The 20,028-nt window shown below is 29.1% G+C and overlaps 1 protein-coding gene across 2 annotated transcripts; it reads left to right on the top strand.

The window, feature by feature from the left end:
* The first annotated feature begins 272 nt into the window (after positions 1 to 272).
* On the top strand, positions 273 to 19,267 carry synr (BH3-only protein sayonara). Of its 2 annotated transcripts, none has more exons than XM_075361886.1 (10): positions 273 to 456; positions 920 to 1,022; positions 3,454 to 3,565; positions 5,179 to 5,293; positions 8,036 to 8,162; positions 9,870 to 10,047; positions 11,815 to 11,959; positions 13,720 to 13,833; positions 14,304 to 14,408; positions 18,956 to 19,267. In XM_075361886.1, the coding sequence occupies exons 1-10, from the start codon at positions 388 to 390 to the stop codon at positions 19,088 to 19,090; spliced, it is 1,203 nt and encodes a 400-aa protein (XP_075218001.1). In that variant the 5' UTR covers positions 273 to 387; the 3' UTR covers positions 19,091 to 19,267. The 2 variants fall into 2 exon arrangements, with proteins under 2 accessions (XP_075218001.1, XP_075218000.1); XM_075361885.1 differs by having other exon boundaries at positions 18,960 to 19,267.
* The last annotated feature ends 761 nt before the right edge of the window (positions 19,268 to 20,028 follow it).

Below are 20,028 nucleotides of genomic sequence, written 5' to 3' on the forward strand. Positions count from 1 at the left end.
TTTTGTTATAAAATAATTTTCTTTCTATAGAAGCATGAAGTAATTTCTGAATTGCCACAAAGAAACTACCCAGTGTTTATTCTGTGGAATGTACACAACAATAATTGTCAACAGAACCAACATCAATCAACATATTGGTTAACAAGACTGTACAGTAGTAAAGATCAGTAGTAATTCACCAGTGCATTATGACTATGTACAAAACAACTATTACATGTTTTGTATTATTTCAAAATTAATTTCATTATTATCTTGATTTTTTCCAGATTAATTAATTGCCTTTCTGTGCTGTTGGTATTCTTTAATGAAGTCGACGTGATACAGATTGTTCTTACTAAGACAAAATAGTTTTTTTAAGTAAGCAAGTAAGTTCATGATGAACATAAAATGGTCAAAGAAACTAACAACAGGTCGACATCAAGGATGGGATGCACCCCAAGTGGATTAGTCTCCCAGGTATGGTATTGTTATCTACCACATTATTCTGCTAAATTATTATTCACATATTATGCTTACAAAATAAAGTGGCCATTTTCTCATAATACTGTATTATCTTACAATTTAATGATGCTCATTTGAGAGTAAGAATGTTGAAAATAATTACTGTAACTTCTGGCCGAAAGTCTACATTTAAAGAAAGTTATCTTTTTATTAAAATTAGGGATTTTATATTTGATTTACTACTTCTTTAATTATGAGATCTGATTAGACCATACCATAATTCCTGAATAAAATAACCATCCAGTGAATTCATACTAATGAGAACTGTAATGCTATTCTATTTTTATTCTGTATTGTTCTTAATGAAATAAAAGTTGAAAATTTATCTTGTATTATTTCATTTTTTTGAGAATTATATAAACACATTCCTTTGGAGAAAGTTGTTTTACATTTCAAACATTAATTTCTGATATTTTAGAAAAGAATTACCAGTGGTTTGGGAGCTGATTTACTGGATACATTTTTGCGCATTGATAGAGATATTTGGAGAGAAGAGAAAGCTGCTCCAGCTCCATCATTGGGTAATGCACTAAAATATCTGTTGTATTTCTTTTTATAATTACAAAGTTTTTATTAATTGTGTGTTTGATATGTAAAATATTTCATACTAGGAAATAACATTTTATTATGATAACACTACAAAAACATGGAGAAATAACCTAGTTTATTTAAAAGTTTAGTGTTGTGTGTTATTTTAAAATAATAATTATTTTATAAAATAATGATAAACAAGAGAGAATGAAACAATCTCACTGATACCACATCAAAATATTCACGTGGCTCATATAGTTTTGTGTCCAGAACATAATTTTTTTGTTTATACTACTATCTTATTTCAAATTATACTTTCAAAGGCAATCAACTTTTTACTTTAAAATCAACTTCCAGGATCCAAGTTGATTGCAATTCTTTTTCACACTATGTATACACAGCCTGGGTCCTGGGTAAGATTGTAAACTATCTTAATTACATGCTGTGTATTGAGCGTTCCCATTCCTCTTCTCTTCCCCTCCTATATACGTTACTCCCTCATTGTTTGATGAGTGCCACTCATCAAACCACTCTCAACAATTCCCCTAGTTTTATCTATGTTGTCATTCTGCCATTTTCTATAACTAACAGGTTCAGTTGGGGTTTATATTGGGGTACAACTGTGAAACTGTTCATGGACTCTGTTTCTTATCTGGGGACAGCATAAAAAAATACTAGTTGAAGAAGTATGAAGTGAGTAAATCCAAAACTTCCATTCCTCATAACTTCTTATCTAATCTAACCCAACATACACACTGCAGTCACAGTCAAATACTTATACTAAACACAAACCATTATGCACTTAACATAAATGTAGAGATACTACTTCAAACAACACTCATTACTTTTTTCCTTAGACAAATATATGCTGAAATTTGCAGACTTCTTATTGAAGAACCTAGTAAAGAGCTTGCTAAATCTCTTTTTAGATTACACAGAAAAAGTTTAAGGAGATTTTCTTACTGGACATGTATGTTCTGAAATCATTCTAAAAGTGTGATTTTTTTCAAGAAGAGTCAATATATAAATTATTTCAATGATCCAATGAGGTAAGCATTTCATCATGAAGTATGAGAATCTCCAAAATCAAAAACACATAATTTTTGGAGTATCCCCTATCATGTATTTAGGTATTCTAATTTGGTTATCCAAATTCTGCACCTTGCTCAGAACATAGTAATGGACAGAGCACACTTAGGAGATAGAAAATTCTGAAGGTTAGGTGAGTACAAAAAACCTTTTATGTTGAAGTGTGTAGGGCTAGTCATTCCTCATTAAAGCTTAGAAAGAAAGCTTAGAAGAAATACATTTCTTTTGAACAAAAAAGGATAGAATCTCTACTAACTCTAAATATTGTTCTTTGCAGCTGTCCAGGTTTGGATTTCATCACTATATCACTTATAATTCTATTTTACACCTTCTACATTTTTATGAAAACCTAAAATTTATAAACATTATGAACTTTTTACCTGAAATTAACATATATCAGTTATTGATAAATAACATAGATTTATCAAATATTTATCATAGATAAATTTATCATAGATTTATCATAGATTTGGGTTTTACTCAAATTTTAAGGGTGAATTAATGTAATTTCATTACATTAATTCACCCTTAAGAAACCGTACTGTGCACAGTCTACAATACAGAAATGAATACAAACATATAAAACAAAGAATTTCATTGAAAGTACAGTTTCAAAACTATTTTGCTACTTATTTAATCAATTTTTTTTTATTCAATTTATTTTTTTTCAGTAAGGAAAAATGGTAATATATTTACATTTTCAGCTAATATTTTAATGTGATAATAAAAAAAATCTTACTCCAACCTTTGATTTAGTTGTCATTCTTTTGTGTACCAGTGGTTGTTGGGTACTCCATATCCTCTTTGTTTTCAGTTTGTGCTATTTGAATCAGTCTACACTATAAAGGTAAACTAGAATTAAATATTAATATTTTAACTAATAGATTTAAATTTGATTTGTGTTTATTGTTGTATTCATTTTTGTTGAATGTGATTTTATAGATGTGTAATCTATTTATTAATAAAGAATTAGGTCATTAATATTATAACCACTAATTGTTTATTATTCTGATAACTAAATGAGAAAGATTTATAATTACTGCATCAACTATGTTTTATTTTTATAAACAGTCAATTTTTTTTGTTGAGAATTTAAAACTTTAAAAATTCATTACAGTACACTATTTAAAACAAGGAAAGTTATAAAACCTATAACTTTGTTTGAGCTAGCTTGCTCTATGTTAATCTTCTTCAGACACTGCCAGTGAGAAGACTGGCTGTTAAATTCCCATTTAAAATTACTTTCCCTGTTCAAAAAGCGTACAGTAGTTGATTTTTAAAAAGTTTTCAATTTAAAATTTGTTGTTGTGTTTGCTTTATAAATTTTAATAGGACATTGTATGGCCCGACTGGAGAAATTAAATAATGAAATTGAGCGGACTATAATGGACATTAATAATGACCAAACTTTGATGCCAGGTGCCATCACCAATCAGAATTCTCAGTAAGTGTTCATTTTGGTTTTATTTTATGGTTTTCTTACCATAATAAGAATCATATTTTTCTGATTTTGTAATTTCCCCATTATCTTTACTGTAGAATATATCTTATCATTGCAGTTACAAGTACAGTAGCATTCCAAGTGCATTTGAAAATACAGTGGGTGTCCATTCTGAAAAATGTTAGCAACTTTTAATTTCCCAAAAACTATTTGTATTATTAAAGACATTGTTTGATAAACATATCAGATAAAAAGTCATATTTATCTGAAAAATGTGTTCATATGTATATCTTGGAAACAGCTCTTTTTTACATTATTTTTATCTTATTAACATTCCCAAAAAATATATTTCATTAGATCATGTTGCTAGATGCATCTCAAATTAGGATCTGATAGAACATTTTGTAGTATGGTTAGGTTTGCCACACAAATCCAGGATTGAGAGAGGTTTTTCTTTTAGGAATCTTATACATGTACTTGGAGATCTCTTTAATTTCTGAAGGGAAGTACCATTTTGTTATAGTGTATATTAAAGCTAATCAGAGAAAAATTGTTGATCAGTAATAAGATGCTCCTATCTGGGTAAAATTGCCTTGATTTCCAGAAGGATTGTGAGAAGGATGAGTGCCCACTTCTTCATAGGTTTCTTGAGCTTACCTCTCTCTGATGATGCAGTTTTGGAATTTTGTTTATTTATTAAAATCTTGAGAAATTTCCTCCTCATTTGTTCAAATGCAATTTCAAATTATCGAGTTATGGTAGAGATCATTAGAGTCTAAAGACATAATATTGTCCTAGTTTTCATTTCATCCTTTAGGAAAGAAGTTAGCCTTTTCTACTGTAGTCAAAACCGTATGATTTTAATTTTACCTCTACATAATCTGTATTTACATATTTATAAATATTTAGTTGTGGGCTTTAACATACTAAACATTATACTAGTGACCAGCTGGTGGTATGATTAGCAGTGATGTGATGAATTGGCAGATATGACGTTTATGTCTGGCAGAGCTAGTCGTTGTACAGCTGCACATTTCTACCTGGAGGCATCATCATCTGGTGTTCTTCCTGGTAGCATATCACTTACACCACTGCTGTCTCCATCTATCCCTTTCCTTTGTCTTTATGTAGTTTCCAATCTTCAACTCATTTATTAGCTTCATCCTTCTTCTTCCTCATCATTTCCTTTCTCCTTCTACTGACCCTTCTAATAAAATTGTCAATATTCCACTCCCTCTAACCACATAAAACAACAAAATGGAAAAAAAATATTACTTTATTGATCAATTTTTAAATAATACTAATTTTAAAAAAAAGAAAAAAATATTTATCTGCATCTCATTTAATGTTTACATAAATGTGCTCAAAATTATTTACATAGAGCCTTCTGAATTGTGAATTATTTTGTAGTAACTTTTTGTATTTAATGTGGTTTTTTCACATGTGGTGTTTGTATTTAAATAATTACTATGGACTTTCAACACATCTATTTTTTATCTTGCAATTTGTTCTTTTACTTTAATTATCTTATATTGACGTGATCTATATAAAATATTTTTATGTTCCGATCAAATAAAGATCTATTTATGTATTGTAAATTTATTTTATGTTTTCAGTGGAATTGAAACAGCTGATGATTCTATTCGTCGAACTATAGCAGAACTTAGAATCAATCGAAATTCACAAGTAGCAATTGAACATGAAGAATTTATAGCAAATCTTACGCGAAAGGTAAACTATATTTTATGGAGGGTATGAATCCTCAGTTCTTTTGCAGTTTTGATATTAATAGAAAATTTTTTTAGTGAATCATGTATCCAGCAGATTTTTATTTGAATTATTGTTATAACTTAAAAGTTTGATTCCAACCTGTAGAATGTTATTATATGGTATTAGTCATGTTGTTATAGAGTGCAGTAAGAGTATTTTTCTTATTTTTGTGTTCAAAAATATACGCAGTTTCTGTTTTCTGTAGATTGTTTTCATCAGATAAGTTGAAATAGTGCATAAAAAACATTATCTTTTTTAACAGAAAATAGTATGTTAATTTGTTACTTTACACTATACATCCCAGTCTTTCTTATGACTTTGACAGATATAAAGTACCTGGGGTACAAGAGGCATGAGTCAGAGCTGCATTCTCTGAGAGTAATAATGTTCACTATATAGTCAGTCCTTGAGGTGAACAAAGAAAAGGTATCATTTATAGGACTGATTATCATCTGAATTTTGGTGGACTGGGATGCCAATTTGTAACCATATATTTGGGTCAGGGGAAGATGGCAACAGAAAACCATTACACTCATTACTTTCCCTAGTAAGCGTGGCATGATGTTGTTTCTCTTGAATAAAGGATATGTCATTTTTGGGACTTAGTTATGACTTATGACAGGTTACCTGCAACTGCTACGATTATGGTGCTAAATGTTTAGATTGTTATAATTAAAAGAAGTTTAGTATTCATAACATAAAGTCGGGGCGTTTGTTAAAGCATTAGGGATCTCAAGGCTCAAGATATGTGGGGAGGACGCGCTGGACAGGGGGGTATGCATGGGGAGCATACCTGGACCTTGTGTAGAAATAGGAAAATAGGATGGGAAGGTGCCCTCTTGCGGAGGAATTTTTTGGCCCTCCAGAAGCAGAAGGTCAGAACGTACTGGTGATGCAAGGGGGACCTGCAAGGGCCCCAAGCTAGGATGGGTTTTAGTCACCGCCATGACTCATAAGTGTGGCTGAGGAGTCCTGTAGGCTGAGTCCTTCGGCCGCCCTGTTAGTTAAAAGAAAAAAATCAAAGTATTCATAACAACTAAAAACAATTTCCATTTAACAGGTATAATTAAAATTGTTACTATTTTTTTTGCACATTGATAATTTTATCCTTCACTTATATTTTATGATCAACATCAGTATGATAGCTTCTTTTAATTTAAACATCTAAGTTGAAGCACTATAATTTTGTAGTAGTAAGGGACAAATGACCTAGATACACCTTTTAGCATTCAAGATTGCATAACAAATTTAATGTTATTAAATTTATAGAATCTTAAAAGAATGTACCATAAAATTCACCATATTATTTTGTAAATTTTTAAATTACTACATCAGTGGTAATTTAGATCTACCAGAAAAAAGCTATGAAGTAGGGCTGAATAGAAAGAAAATTTTAATAAGAAAAATATGTATTCTATCATTAGATCTTGTATTGCAGTAATGTAGTCAGAATTAAGGGTTTTTGACGACTGAGATATTATGGTTATATTTATAGGTTTATGTATAAACAGTCAGTATTTTTCTATACAACTAGGATTCCCTAGTTCCTAATCTTCCTTTGTATGTTATACCTTGTTTTGCATAATAAATAAGCTTAGCAAATTTTGTTTATTGGAGCTGCTCCACAATTAATATAACATTCAGATTTAAGTCTGAGGTTTCTGCATTTCTAAAAGTTACTTTTGGTTTTGTATCTTTTATTCAAAATTGAATGTTAATAACTTTTGTATTTCATTTATTTTTCTGTGTTTTGAATGTAAAGTTTTTTAAATACTTTGTTTTTACAAATATCACTAAAAAGTGGTGTAGAAATGGCATTCTTATAATTTTATAAGCTGAAAAATTTTCATCTGAAACATTAAATTAGCAGTAATGATAAACTTTATTACTTAAAAAATTTCTTTTACTTCACATCCTTGAAATAGATAAGTTTAATCATTAATAATTATTAACAAAAATCGCCCAAGAACAAATTAAAATAACAAGCTTTTCAGATACATGGATTCAACATCAGTTGTAAAGTGAACTATACAGAAGCAAAATTCATTACCCACTGGTTTGGTCTAGTGGTGAACATGTCTTTGCAAATCAGCTGATTTCAAAGTCGAGAGTTCCAACGTTCAAATCCTAGTAAAGGCAGTTATTTTTATACGGATTTGAATACTAGATCGTGGATACCAGTGTTCTTTGGTGGTTGGGTTTCAATTAACCATACATCTCAGAAATAGTCAATCTGGAAGTGTACAAGATTGCACTTCACTTACACTTATACATATCATCCTCATTCATCCTCTGAAGTAATACTTGATGGTGATTCCCGCAGGCTAAACAGGAAAAAAAATATATATAAAGCAAAATTTATTGTCTGATGACTTTATTGAAGAGTTAAAATATTCTGCACTGAATACATTTTATGTCAACTTATGTACCTAATTATATGAGATCCAACAACAACAAGGCAGACAACATGTCTGAAGCAACATAACGAGCACCACAAAACCATTATTCTCTCTCTCTGTGTATGTGTGTGTGTGTGTGTTTGCTCAGTCAGTTTTTTATATTCACACTAACTTGTAAACTCTTAAAGTTGCAATGTATTATTACTTATGATAATATGGGTGAAGTTTCAAATACTATTCTGATGTTTTACATTTAATTCATAGATCTGAAGGTTGAAATTATAGTAAATTTGTTACTTTAAAGGCACTGAAACAGCATTGTCTTCAATGGTTAACTAGTAAAAAGAAGGATACAGAAGAAGAAATAGCCAAGCTGAGTGATAAAGTTCATCATCTGCAAAGGTTATATGAACATCAAGACACAGTTCTTAGTAAGTGACATAGCCTTTAGTGATTAATAATGGGTATAATTTTTATATCGTCTTGTAGTAAGATATTACTTGTATCCAATTTAATTTGATTTGTATGATATTGTAGTTTTGTTGATTTCAAGCCTCTAGACAACTACATTCCTTGTTCATGTTGTGAGTGCACCTGTAGCTTCTTGCATCTCTGGGTTAACAGACCAAGATATGCTATAATTAGAACCTAACAATATAATGGTGGTCAGGATACAATATCAAAAAGGTTTTAAAATGAGTCCAATTTTACCTCAAACTACTATTTCCTATCTGGAGGGTTAATGCTAATCCTCTGTATCACTCTTACACACATTGTATTGCATTTAGTTATCCGTAAGGCCATACAACAGTTATGAGTAAGTAGGATTCAGGTAGTACCAGAGGTGCAATCTTTGGAGTGTTGAACTCCTGCATGAAAAGGCAGGCACTATCCTTCTATGCCATCCTAACTACTAATTATCCATTAAGCATTTATAGTAACATCTCCCTATGTTGGCAGTGCCATATTTATTTTCAATCAAGAAATTAGCCATATTTTGTATCCAGTATGTTCGTTATAGACTGATCATTTTTTTTTACCATGATAACCAAAATTGCTTTAAAACTTTTTTAACAATGAAAGTTTATGCAATTAAATTTTTCATTGATTTTGTTAGTAGCTACGGTAGAAATTTCATGATAAGAAAGTAATATATCTTTAATTAAAAAAAGGTAAACAAAAAGTACTGTCAAAGCCACAAAGGAAAGGTTAGTGGTAGTTATATAATTTCACCAAAGAAAATAAATAATATGTGTTATCACTTTTTTTTAAAGTGAATTTGATATGTTTAATAAACATATATACATACACACATAACCTCTCATATAAGTCTTTAGAGTATATACATTTCTCATTTTTTTAATACGTGACTTTTCAGATTTCTTTGTAATGATTTTAGTCAGTAACATAAATTAGAAGTGCTTATAATGAATAGGTTGATTTTCTTACATTTATTGTGCTAAGACTTGACTGATGAAAGCCATCAGTTTAATCTTTAAAAGATTGGTAGTCCAAAAAAGGATGATTTAAAAAGATTTCATAAATTTTAGTACTACAATTATGTAACAGTGATTTTAAGATTTTCACTTCTTTACACTGAATAATTTTTTGCAAGCCCTGGAATTTCAAAGTTACATGTTTTCAGCTTTGTATATAGTCTAGAGGATGAATTTTCTTTAATAAAAATGAAGCTATATCATCAAATTCTTTCAACTCTATTGTTCTGGTGAGAAGCAGCTGAATCAGAACTTAAGCTTTATTCATTATAGAAGCTTCTAATAACTTTACTAGACTTCTTTTAATGTTATCTGAACATCATATGTAATAGCAATGCAGTGGTTTTGCTTTTATTGGTTGTCATAAGTAATTAATAACTTGTAAATATTATGACCTATATTAAATAAATTATATTTAATATATTATTAAATATATAATATAATATATTATTATTATAATTATTATTATTAAAAAATAAATTTATTAATTATTATTATTAAATTATATTATTATTAAAAAAATTATTATTATTATAAAATAATATATTATATTATTAATATAATATATTATTTAATATATATTATTATTTATTATAGTCAATATATTATTTTTCCAACCTATATTAATGACCTTGTATTAAGGTGATTTAGTAGGCTCTGCAACTTCAGAACTAGAAATAAAATTAGATAGAGTTCGCAGTTATCGGGATACTCTGTATGCTGGGGAATTAATCTGGCGAGAGGCAGCACAGTTGACCCAGGCTGCTGCAGAACTTGCTAAAACAGGCTCTGAGAGTTGGTCTGCAATTAATACTACTTTGTAAGTCTCATTGCTTTTATACTTTTACATTTTTATGTTGTATAAAAATCTTGCTGATCCAAAGTTGGGATTTATTATTATCAATGAAAAGGAAGTTATAGTTATTAATGCTCGACTCCTTAATCTTCAATTAATTAGTCTTACTGATATAAAAATTTATCTATCAGCAGTAAATCAAAAGAATTAGGTATGCGTGGTATGTAATTAATAAAGCACATAGGAAGTTAACGTAACACTTCCATAGTTACTGTAATTTTTTTTATTGAGGTAGTATATAGCCAGAAGTGGTAATTATTCTGCTAATAAACTAATTCAGATAAATAAAATATTTATCAACTTCAACTTAGTTATCAAAATTTCCAAATATCAAACTACCTTTACTATTTATTTATAAAGAAAGGGCTAAATTGAAGAGTTTTTAAAATAAAATAGCAAAGAAAAACACTTAAAAATTTCTCACAAAAATAAAAATGTATTTTCATTAAAATTATAATGGAGATATGCATTTCGATTGACAAACAATTATCATTAGTAGATATAAAGGAACTAAATAAAAATAACTACCAAAGAAAAAACAAAAATAAATACAAACTGAAAAAAACATTCAATGCTTTCAAAGCACAAAAAAACATTAATATCTGTATTTATAAAAATAAACAAGAAAAATAAAATTAAAAAACACCTTGACCAGTTGAAAAAAGGGTAGTTTACAAAGATGTCTTTACCATTAAAACTCAACACCTAGACTGGCCAACCAGCTAAAATGTTATGTACTTGTATGCTAACCTTCTGCTTTCAGATTAGATTGTCCATAGTTATGTTATATGATGCTTTATTTTATAAATTCAGGGAAAAATTTGTAGAGCTTTATAATGGTCTGTGTTTTTTGTTTATTAATTGTTTTTATTTATTTATTTTTCTTTTTTGTTTTATATCCATTTTTATTAAATTCCTCATATACTCATAATAATATTAGTTTAAAATAAAACTTTAAAAAAAATAAGTTAGCTTAAATAAGTATAAAATAAGTAGACAGTTATCACTTTTTATGGATTATTCTTCAGCACGTCCTATTTATCTTAGTTTTATAATTTTTTCTCCTTACTATATTCTTTCAAATTATTTGGATAATCAAGGATTCATACACTTTTTTTTAACTGCATATCTTTTATGTTCTTCTTTAATATTATTCTGAATAATGTGCTACACAATATGTTCATCAATCACTTCTACGCGCCTACTGTGAAACTCTACGTAAGTAATGGCGCGCCAACCCACCGGGTTGGTCTAGTGGTGAACGCGTCTTCCCAAATCAGCTGATTTGGAAGCCGAGAGTTCCAGCGTTCAAGTCCTAGTAAAGCCAGTTATTTTTATATGGATTTGAATGCTAGATCGTGGATACCGGTGTTCTTTGGTGGTTGGGTTTCAATTAACCACACATCTCAGGATTGGTCGAACTGAGAATGTACAAGACTACACTTCATTTACACTCATACATTTCATCCTCATTCATCCTCTGAAGTATTATCTAAACGGTAGTTACCGGAGGCTAAACAGGAAAAAGAAGAAGGTTTTTACAATTAATTTTTTTAATTTTAATAATTCTCTTAATGTATTTATTCAGAGCTGAAGATATCATTTTTAATAAGAATGTTTACAGATATCTATCAGTCATTTCCATATCAGTATTTTGGTTTAATTTAATTTAAAAATTATAATTTATATTTTTCCAGAAATTTGTTACCTATTTATATTGTTATTTTTCAGGAATTCTGATACACGTTTTTGTTTGGCAACTGACTGTAGAAATTCTATCCAAGAAGCTGCTCTATGCATTCAAACAGCGCAGTCTATTCTACTTGGTGTAGAGTTTCCATATTGTACAACAAGAGAAATCAATGCCCTTCTTCAAGTCAGTATAATAATTAGAGAGCAGTATAATTTCAGATAACTAGATGAATAATCTGACATTTATTTTTAAAAAAATTCTGCTTTTTCTAGTAAAGGATATTAATAAAATCACATTTCCCAGAAAATGCTTCTGAACCTAATAAATCACAAAAAACAATTTGGCCATGCAAGTGTCAAACTATGTTATTAATTGTGAAAGAATATACACATTTTGTAGAAATAATAGATTATTTATCTTCCTAAGTTTTTTAATTAAATTTTTTTTACTAAAAATACCCTGAACCCTTAGTCATTAAAAAAAAACAACCAAAGTGACACAATTAATTACCCCATAATCTCTACCTTTCAGTAGAGATGACGAAATCATTATATATATATATATATATATATATATATATATATATATAAATGATTTAAATAATATAAATAATGATTTTCTAATCTCTCTCTCTCTCTCTGTAGACTGGAATAAAATGTTCAGCATTTAAAAAAAAAGAACAATTGCTAACATGTACAGGAACCAAACAGCAACAGTAATAATTGAAGAACATAAGAAAGAAGCCGTAATAAGAAAGGGAGTCTGACAAGGATGTTCCCTATCCCCGTTACTTTTTAATCTTTACATGGAACTAGCAGTTAATGATGTTAAAGAACAATTTAGATTCGGAGTAACAGTACAAGGTGAAAAGATAAAGATGCTACGATTTGCTGATGATATAGTAATTCTAGCCGAGAGTAAAAAGGATTTAGAAGAAACAATGAATGGCATAGATGAAGTCCTACGCAAGAACTATCGTTTGAAAATAAACAAGAACAAAACAAAAGTAAAGAAATGTATTAGAAATAACAAAGATGAACCACTGAATGTGAAAATAGGAGGAGAAAAGATTATGGAGGTAGAAGAATTTTGTTATTTGGGAAGTAGAATTACTAAAGATGGACAACGCAGAAGCGATATAAAATGCCGAATAGCACTAGCGAAACGAGCCTTCAGTCAGAAATACAATTTGTTTACATCAAAAATAAATTTAAATGTCAGGAAAAACTTTTGAAAGTATATGTTTGGAGTGTCGCTTTATATGGAAGTGAAACTTGGACAGTCGGAGTATCTGAGAAGAAAAGAGTAGAAGCTTTTGAAATGTGGTGCTATAGGAGAATGTTAAAAATCAGATGGGTGGATAAAGTGACAAGTGATGAGGTATTGCGGCAAATAGATGAAGAAAGAAGCATTTGGAAAAATATAGTTAAAAGAAGAGACAGACTTATAGGCCACATACTAAGGCATTCTGGAATAATCGCTTTAATATTGGAAGGGCAGGTAGAAGGAAAAAATTCTGTTGGCAGGCCACGTGTGGAATATGTAAAACAAATTGTTAGGGATGTATGATGTAGGGAGTATACTGAAATGAAAAGACTAGCACTAGATAGGGAATGTTGGAGAGCTGCATCAAACCAGTCAAATGACTGAAGACAAAAGAAAGATCTCTCTCTCTCTCTCTCTCTCTCTATATATATATATATATAGAGAGAGAGAGAGAGATATTATATAATATATATATATATAATCTATATCTCTTTGTATTAGATATTATTTTATTACATTTATTTTCTTCTTCAGTTTAAGACTTATAAAATGAGTCATTTCCTGTAGACTTAAAACATGCTTCCACAATTTTAATTTCGATTCTGAAATTTTTATAATTCTTTACAGAATTACTTGTATAGGTTAAAAATTTAAAATAAGCATTATATGATTTTTAGGTGATAGAATACCTTTATACTGACATGCAAGTTACTGATCGTTATACTCATGGTTTAGAAGCTTACTCCAGTTTTCAAAAGCGTGCTTATGCCCTTCATCAGTGGATTAGACATGTGAGTATAACCTGTGGTGTGTCTTCCTTTTAATTAATTTTATTTTAAATTGAAGAGAATGATCTATATCCAGTTTCTTAAAGGATAAGTTGCAAAATTTAAAAAGCCATTCTGTCATAAACTGTTACATTTTCTGTACATATAATTTTATTTTGATTTTTGATTACCTACATTTTTTATTTCTGATACTGCAAATATATTTAACATTTAATGTTTTTCCTGCTTCATAGATTCAGAGTTTCCACTATCTTTTCCTTATCTCTGTTTTACTCCTTTTTTAGTTACCTTACTTCTTTACTGCCTAATTTATTTTAATTTTCTTACAAAAAATTATGTACTATGTTCTCTTCCTTTGTTTGAATAAAATACAACTATATTTGTATTTTTACAATTTTTATTTACTCATTAATTATTCAATTTTAACTGTAAAAAGACAAAATTGTTTTCATTATCTCTGATGTTGTTTACAGTTAATGGAGCAGACAATAAGAAAAGATGTTTTAGATGTTGATCAAAAAATTACAGAACTGTCCTCCAGATTATGCAGTGAACGTGCAAATCTCATTAGACAAGAGGTCAGTTGAGAACAAGTTGTAATTTTTTATACTTCATATAAAATATGCAGAATTTCTATTATTTGTAAACGTACACGTGATATTCATGCGATCAATTAATATCAAATAAGTAAAATAAAAAAGTATCTTTAATTTGTTTATTCTTTATTAAACCGTGGCCAAATAAGTGTTAAAATATCTTTTAAAATTGACCGTACAGAAACTGAATTCTGGAAGTATACTGAAGATGTCAAAATAATTAACGGAAATATTCTCACGAAGATTTCCAGCTGAATGGTTTCACACAAATTATATCTGTGTATATGCAAACTGACTGACCATGCAAATTATTTATTTATTAAGTGTTGGAACCGATATCGTTTAAGATGTTGGTGCATTAATAAAGTATTCCTACTACACTGTATTAATCTGTAATAAAGTACAACAGTGATATTCATCTATATAATTATTTACTTGTTAAATATGTATGTACTTATTCAGGAATCAATGTTTTATGATGCTGGTTTAATTTTTCTTCTCTGAAAACAGCACATCAGGAATTTTATTGGACAAATACCAGTACACAGTAAAAATTCCTTTGAATTTTGCGATCATTTTAAATAATGCACATTATGTACATAATAAAAAAAATTTCTTTAATTTTTACTATTCACATAATTCTATTGACTTCTTTTACCATAACTTGTTGAGTAATTTTAGTTATTTAGAAATCAGTGTCAAACAAATTTTGAAGCATGGGACTGAGAAAGCATGAATTAGTTTAAAATAAAATTATTACTAAAATATGTAATCATTTTTATATATTTAGGTGAAAACAGTAAAAAATCTACTGACAAGAATATTGACTGTTTTATCAACTGATATGATATATACTGATGTATTTGTTAACTTTCAAGTACTTCATGTAGACTAGAAATTATTATAGATAAATGCACTTTACCCACAAACATTATTTAAATAATCAACTTATCTCTGCCCACTGAATTCATATTATCTATTTTGTAGAGTAATAATGAAGACCACACCACAGCTAATCATATTAAAATTCTGAACTTCTTACACCATGAGAATATAATTACATATGTATATGTTTTTTTAAGAGAATCATTCAATTAGTGTCACATAAACATGCAGATTCTGGAAATAAATGTATCAAGTGAACATTTGCTTACATTCATGTTATGACAGTAATAATTTTTATATTAAGTTATTTACATTTTAATACACTTATCCAGTTTTCTAATTTACCATTTTAATTTCTAGACTGATATAAATCTAAGTGCACAAAACCCCATCATGGGATATAATTACAGGTGAACATCAGTAATTTTATCTATCAATCTTTCCTAAATGTATGTGCGTGAGAAGACTGTAAAAGCTGTTGAATAGTATTAATAAAAACATACATTCAACACCATGACAAAATGTGACAACACTTTAAAATTATTAAAAATATTCTTTTTCAACTTTAGATTTTAGAAAATGTAAAAATACTGAGTTGGTAAATTTTTGTAATCTGTAAAACAACTGATCCAATCTTATTATACGATATATTTACTAATAAATGTTCAATTAATTAATGGAATAAAATAAAAACAAACAGAGGTCAAATAATTTTTTGACTTATACTTTTTGAAATTTTATTAAAGACTCAGCAGACAATTTCAGCTGTTTGATAACTACACAAGAACACATGGAGTAACATATGAGCCTGTCTTATAATAACTTTGAATGGCTGGATATAGTTCAATGAAATTTTATAAGATTATTCCAGATTGTTCTTTAAAACATTAAACATATTCATTTTGTCATTAAAAGATTAATAGTTGGTATAATTATAATGGATTAAAAAAAAAAAAAATAGTTATTACATTTACTAGTGATGTTCTTTTAGCTGAAACTGAAAATTAGTTAATTTCTACTGGTGTGTACTCATTGTTAGGAGAGAAATTCAGTATGAAAATAAATAAATTTAAAACAAAAGTAATACAATGGAATAGAAAGGAAGATATAATGAAACTTTTGTTAGGATGGGTGGTACATGGTACTAAAGGTTTAAAAAATTTTGCTGCTTAGGCAATAATATTACAGAAGAATCTTGGGCTTGTTAAACTGTCTGTTATCTCCTTACAACCTGCTGGTTCCTCAATGCCTGTAATATCTCAGTGATTAGTGTCTTGGAACGTACTAATGATGAAACACCAACAATCAGAGTCATGTTTCATTAATTGTAATCTATAGTTCTTTGAAAATGAATTGGAGAGACGTTCGGAAGAAGTACAATTTCCCTTGGGATGAGTAAATGGTTGCTACGAGTATTTAGAGTAGATGATCATAAGAATAAATAACATTTAAAAATTTTCCAATTTTCTTTTTTAAAGGAGTTGCAGGGGAGGAAATGATAAAAAAATGAATTTATCAAAAACCAATGTAAATTGAAATATTTAAAAATGCACTTCAATAAGCACAATGGTGTTTTGTACTAGGAGAATAATCTCAAAAACAAACGTTAGTCTTAAAGATGAAGTATTATGTAAAAGATTGAAGTACATAACAAATAGGCACTGAAAGACAATTTGGAAATAGTGTGTGATGTCAGGAGTGAAGGGAATATCACATGTTCAATCTGTGCAGTATTAGCTTGGCAATGAAAACTTTGTCATATCACACCTCTCTTTTGATGTTGTAAAATAATGCTCTATGGTAGCCAAATGTGTATAGCAGGAAAGACAGAAAACCAAATAATACAGGCTTCTGAAATGTGATGTATGAAAAATCCTGAGGATTAGATGAGTCAATAAAATCTGAAATTAAGTGTTTTAAGACAAATGGGAGAAAAATAACCTGTGGCAAAATTTTTATAAGAGTTCAGCGAGTCTAAAATCAGAGAATTGAAGTTAATATGGCAATGGAACGAGCAATAATGATATAATTCTAAGGGGGAAAGAAAAATAGAAGAAAGTAAGCAGATAGTCAGAGGTAAAATGTAGTAAACAAATTGACATCAAATATTAGTTATGAAAGAATATATATATTAGTGAATAAAGTAAGAATATATTCCCTAGTATATCTATATAAAGAGTGAGCCAAGTAAAATCAGCTCCAGGAAATATAAATTTAAAAATGAAAAGCAAAAAGTAACATTAAATTACTTACAATTATTGATTCTTGATTGCAGAGTTTTTGAAAAAAGAAATGTCTGTAATGTTGCAATGTAATTTTAAAGTCTCTGTTCACATTACTCACCACCAGTCGCTACACAAAATTCAGTGTGGCAAATCATGTTCAGAAAAACTTTCTACAATTCTTCAACTGGAATCCTGGCAGTCTCTTGTCTTTCAACTCTTCCAATGTCCACAGGTTGTTCTTGTTGACTGTCCCTTTCAGATAGGCCCAGAAGATAAAATCACACAGTAATAAGTCTGGATTTCAGGGTGACCGCAAGTCCTTTATTGACTGTTCTATCTTTTGTGAAATCTCGGCGGATTCGAGTGAGAAACCAATGAGAAGTATGGCAAGTTGTTCTGTTTTGTTAGAAATATCCATAAGAAAGTTCTTTTGGAGTTAAGTTATGCGTAATACAGTAATAGACGATAGTATTAAGTCTCCTCAAAGAATCTTGGTCTGATGAACCGGCTTCCAGAAATTTCATACCAAATACCAATTTTTAATCATGGAGTGGTTTCTGATGAGTTTCATTTGGGTTTTTGTAGCCCAGGGCAGTATATTCTGAGAATTAACATAGCCTGATAAATGGGACCATGCTTCATCTACTGAATTGGAGAGCAAAGGATCAAGGAATCCTTTGCTAATATTCTGTAAGAGCCATTGGCAGTAACTCACTCATTTATCCTTATCATGTTTTTTAATTCATGCTCAATACTCACATGATAGGCTTCCATTTGTAAACCATGAAGTATACGCCAACACAATGTTCGAGAAACTCCTGTTTGTTAGTCTAATCATCATTTCGACTTGTGAAGACACCTTCCAGAGTTCAAACAGTTGGTTGTTTCATTCTCTTCACTTTGGTAACAGAGCTGGTTGTTCACCACTTTTTCACTAAATCTTGAATTGTTGATTTTGCAGGAAAATTAGTTCTATGATAGGGTCCCTTGAAACCTTCCATGAAACAAATTTATTGAAGTTGTGTGAACATATTCCTCCACAATGGAAACATGCTGCTCAGTTGAATACACCATGATGCACAAACACTACAGAGACACTGAATGAGGGGAAGGCTGAAGACATGATTAAGTCAATGACCTTCAACTAATACACATGCGTAACAAACACATCATCTTCTGACACAGTATGTGTTGTGTGTTATGTGCATGTGTGTGTACGTATCTATTATTCTGGTTTAACATATATTTATTTTGTCAGGCATAATTTTAAATTATCTTTTCACAGAACTTTTTGTTTTTAAATTGTGTTGAGTTTCTCTTGAAGAAAAATGCACAGGAATTAATGAACAAAGCTTAACTTTAATTATGTTTAGTTTAGTATAAAAAAAGTGAGAGTCTTAAGATGTAAATTTCTGTTAGACAGGGTTTGCAGCGACTAACACCATGGAAAATGGAACCAGTAAAGACCTCAAAAAAACAAAACCTAATGTTAAGAAGAAGACAATTGAGGTTCAAGAAGCTACCCAGAGTAATGGCAGGAATATTGTTTGGTAATGAAAATTTTTGATGAAAGTAAATGTGTGTTGGTAAAAAATCAGTCTGTATTGACACTAATCTAATGGAAAAGAACAGTTTGTATAATTACAAGTAGTGTACTACAATAAAAAATAATATAACTGATGGTTTATTTACTGCTTAATTAATGAGATTATGATCTAATTATACTTTAGTAAAGTCATCTTAGTAATCAATTAGACTTTAGTACCTCCAGTTATAAAATTCATAATGTATCCTTTTGGTATTGTCATGTTCTCTCAGTATTTTTATTTAATTTACCCATATTTAAACCATATTTTGTGTTATTATGAGGGATCTATACACAGTTAATTTTTACTAATTTATATATTTAAACACATATAATTTATTCTTCTTAAGTTATCTATAAATAAAAGAATAAAAATTAAAAATATTTTTGTCAAAAAAAATTCAGAATGATGTAATTTTTCTGATTTGAAAAGATATTTTTTATTTCTTATTTTGTATCCAATATCAGATTTTTTAATGAAACATCATAGTCCTAGAATGTACATCGAGCATACATAAACATTGTACATGAGTGGTAACATAAAAACGTTTTGAAGACTTTATTCAAGATACCAACACATGGTTGCAAACTTGTGTGACCAAATTAATTAATAAGATCATGCAAACAAAATATTGTTAGTTGTGTTACTAAATTTATTACTTCACTCTAAAGAATAATCAGCTGAAAACAAATATATTTTTATATCTCAGTTTTAATGGTGATTCTTGGCTTCTAATAATTTTAATACAGTTCTTTTCACTTGATTCCCAGTTCTCATCCTTCCTGGGAACCTTAGATAATCAGAGAATAACAAATTTTCAACTAATCTGTGAATAGTAAAATGTTTTGTTACTAGGAAAACAATATTATCAAAAAACGTTTCAAGAAATATGTAAATTTCACTTTT

Source organism: Lycorma delicatula, chromosome 4 (genome assembly GCF_047948215.1).
Source record: "Lycorma delicatula isolate Av1 chromosome 4, ASM4794821v1, whole genome shotgun sequence".
NCBI lineage: Eukaryota > Metazoa > Arthropoda > Insecta > Hemiptera > Fulgoridae > Lycorma > Lycorma delicatula.